General features: G+C 43.9%; 1 protein-coding gene across 1 annotated transcript; it reads right to left on the bottom strand.

Annotated features, from left to right (window-relative positions):
* Positions 1 to 404: 404 nt before the first annotated feature.
* Positions 405 to 1,862, bottom strand: LOC311010253 (nuclear factor 7, brain-like; the record flags this gene model as incomplete). Its single annotated transcript, XM_084040790.1, has 1 exon — positions 405 to 1,862. The coding sequence occupies one exon, from the start codon at positions 1,860 to 1,862 to the stop codon at positions 405 to 407; it is 1,458 nt and encodes a 485-aa protein (XP_083896916.1).
* Positions 1,863 to 2,333: the final 471 nt, after the last annotated feature.

Here is a 2,333-nt window from a genome sequence, read left to right as displayed (position 1 = left end):
TTTTGATTGGACGGGGTTTTTACAGTCCTGCCACGGCCACAGATGAAAATTGTAAAATGTTTTTTATGTCAGAGCATTTAATGTATTCATTGCTATCGGTATGTTACAAGGATTTCAAGGTATATAACAGAAAGTATTTCTGGATAGAATCACCTACTCAACCTTTAAGTGTATTTGATGGACTTGTTACATTTTGTTGCACTTTTGTTCAAATACGTGAAACTAAAGTAATATATAGAATATGTCTGACAATCAACAGTCACACTTGGTAGAAAGGAAACAGGGAGATTATTACATCAACATTCACTTTTTGTTCCATTCTGAACAGTAAATCATTATGTTTGGTTTCAAATGAAAGATTTTCTTTAAAAACCTGAACAAACGACGACCACCACTCTGAAATCCTAATGAGTCGCTGAGAGCTCACCTCCCTCCCTGAACATCACAGAAACCTCACTTTGACATATTTTGATATCAGCTGTTTTAGCATCACCAGCTTCTTCAATACCGAACCAGGGGAAGAGTTTCTCAGTAAAAGTGTCTCTGTGAGTGTAGATGTGAGTCATGTCTTCAGGGTTGTAGAAAGACACCTGCCCCCCATCATAGTCCAGCTGGACTCTGATCCTCTGGAGACTCTTCTCCACTCTGACAGTCTCACCAGCTCCATTAGTGTATTCTCCCCTGCGATACAATAAACACCAGATTCCATATTTTGGTGACACATATATCTTTCCCTTCCTGTCATATGACTCTTTAGCCAAACCTACCAACCAGTATGGATGGTCTCCCACCTCCACCTCCCAGCTGTGTTTCCCTGAGCTGAAGCCTTCAGAGCCCAGAACGTTGGAATACTTAGAGTTTCTCTCTAGATTGTCAGGAAGCTGCAGGTTTGTGTCTCCCCGTCTCACCCCGTTCAGATCATCAGACAGACAGAGACTGAAGGATGCAGTGTTTGGGTCCAGAATGACAGGACTGAAGTGGACCACATCCTTCATCTTCTCCCACACCCTGAAGGACATGTTGCCCAGATGTTTGGCCACATCTATCAGTGCTCCTGAGACCGGCTGTGGATCTGACAGTGAGGTCTGGACTCTGGTTCTGGTCTGAGTGGATTTATAACTGCTGAGGAACAGCACGTTGTCTTTCTGCAGGTCTTCTTCAACAGCTGAGATACTGTCTGACAGAGAGGAGATCTGATCCTGGATCACCTTCATCTCTCTGCTGATCCTCTTCCCCTTCTGCTCCTCTTCCTCCCTCAGAGCTGCCAGTCTGGACTCCTCTTCCTCTTTCAGGAACTGGTGCAGCTTGTTGAACTCTGCTGTGATCTGTGTCTCTGTGGACAACAGCTGCTTCTTGGAGTGTTCAATCATTTCATCGTATGTTTCCTCCACTTGTTTGTGTTTGACCCTCTTGTCCTTCAGAGACTCCAAGTCAGATCTCATCTGGTCCTTCAGGTCTCTGACTGCTTGTTCTATAGGAACCACCTTGTGACCCTGGTGGAGAGAAAACTCACAGACAGGACACACAACTCGATCTTCATCCTCACGGAACAGCCTAGCCTCTTCTGGGTGTTTACACACCACCTCCACCTTCTCCTCTCCCTTTTCTGTCTCAGGTGATCCAGTTTTCTGTCTCTCGGCAAAGGAGTCAGCCAGTCCCTTCAGGGTGAAGTTCAGCGGAAGAAGTTCTTTGGATGATTTTCTTTTACAAATGGGACAGTTGTTGTTGTTAGCTTGTTCCCAGAATCGTTGCAGGCAGCTTGAACAGAAGCTGTGGCTGCAGCTCAGAGACACAGGATCACTGAAAGTCTCTGAACACACGTGGCAGGTCAGGAAACTTTCAAGAAGATCTCTCTCAGCCATTTCCTCTGGTGTGAATGATCCTTTAACAGCAAGACTCACCGAAGCTGTGTGATCAGTCCGTATGATCCGTGTTAATAGTCCACGTCCTTCTACCTGGAATGGCGTCGAATCACCTGTCAGTTTCACTTTCCAACATTTTAAGTAAACAAGCTGACATTTCATTCTATCACCAGAAGATGGTAGTATTTGATTTACTGTCAGAAGCTCTGCAAACAATACAATAAAGATTCTTGTTAGAGATGAAGATTAAGGGGAACACTGCTGGCAAACTTTAGAATTCAACATCGACAATTCAAAGATAAGGTCAGGTCTTTGCAGCCGACAGTTGTAGATCAATGGATTAGACGGATATGATTTTAAAAGGCTGGATCTATTTCTGATGAATGTGTGGCAAAAACTGTATGCATTGATTTATTGTGTTACTATATCAATGTCATGTCCACCTACCAGTCTATCAAACATGCTGAAAAG

The sequence above is a fragment of the Eutrigla gurnardus genome, assembly GCF_963514095.1.
Source record: "Eutrigla gurnardus genome assembly, contig: SCAFFOLD_54, whole genome shotgun sequence".
In the NCBI taxonomy this organism is placed as follows: Eukaryota; Metazoa; Chordata; class Actinopteri; order Perciformes; family Triglidae; genus Eutrigla; species Eutrigla gurnardus.
The sequence above is the reverse complement of the archived record's forward strand: the minus strand, read 5'-3'. Positions and strand labels throughout refer to the sequence as shown.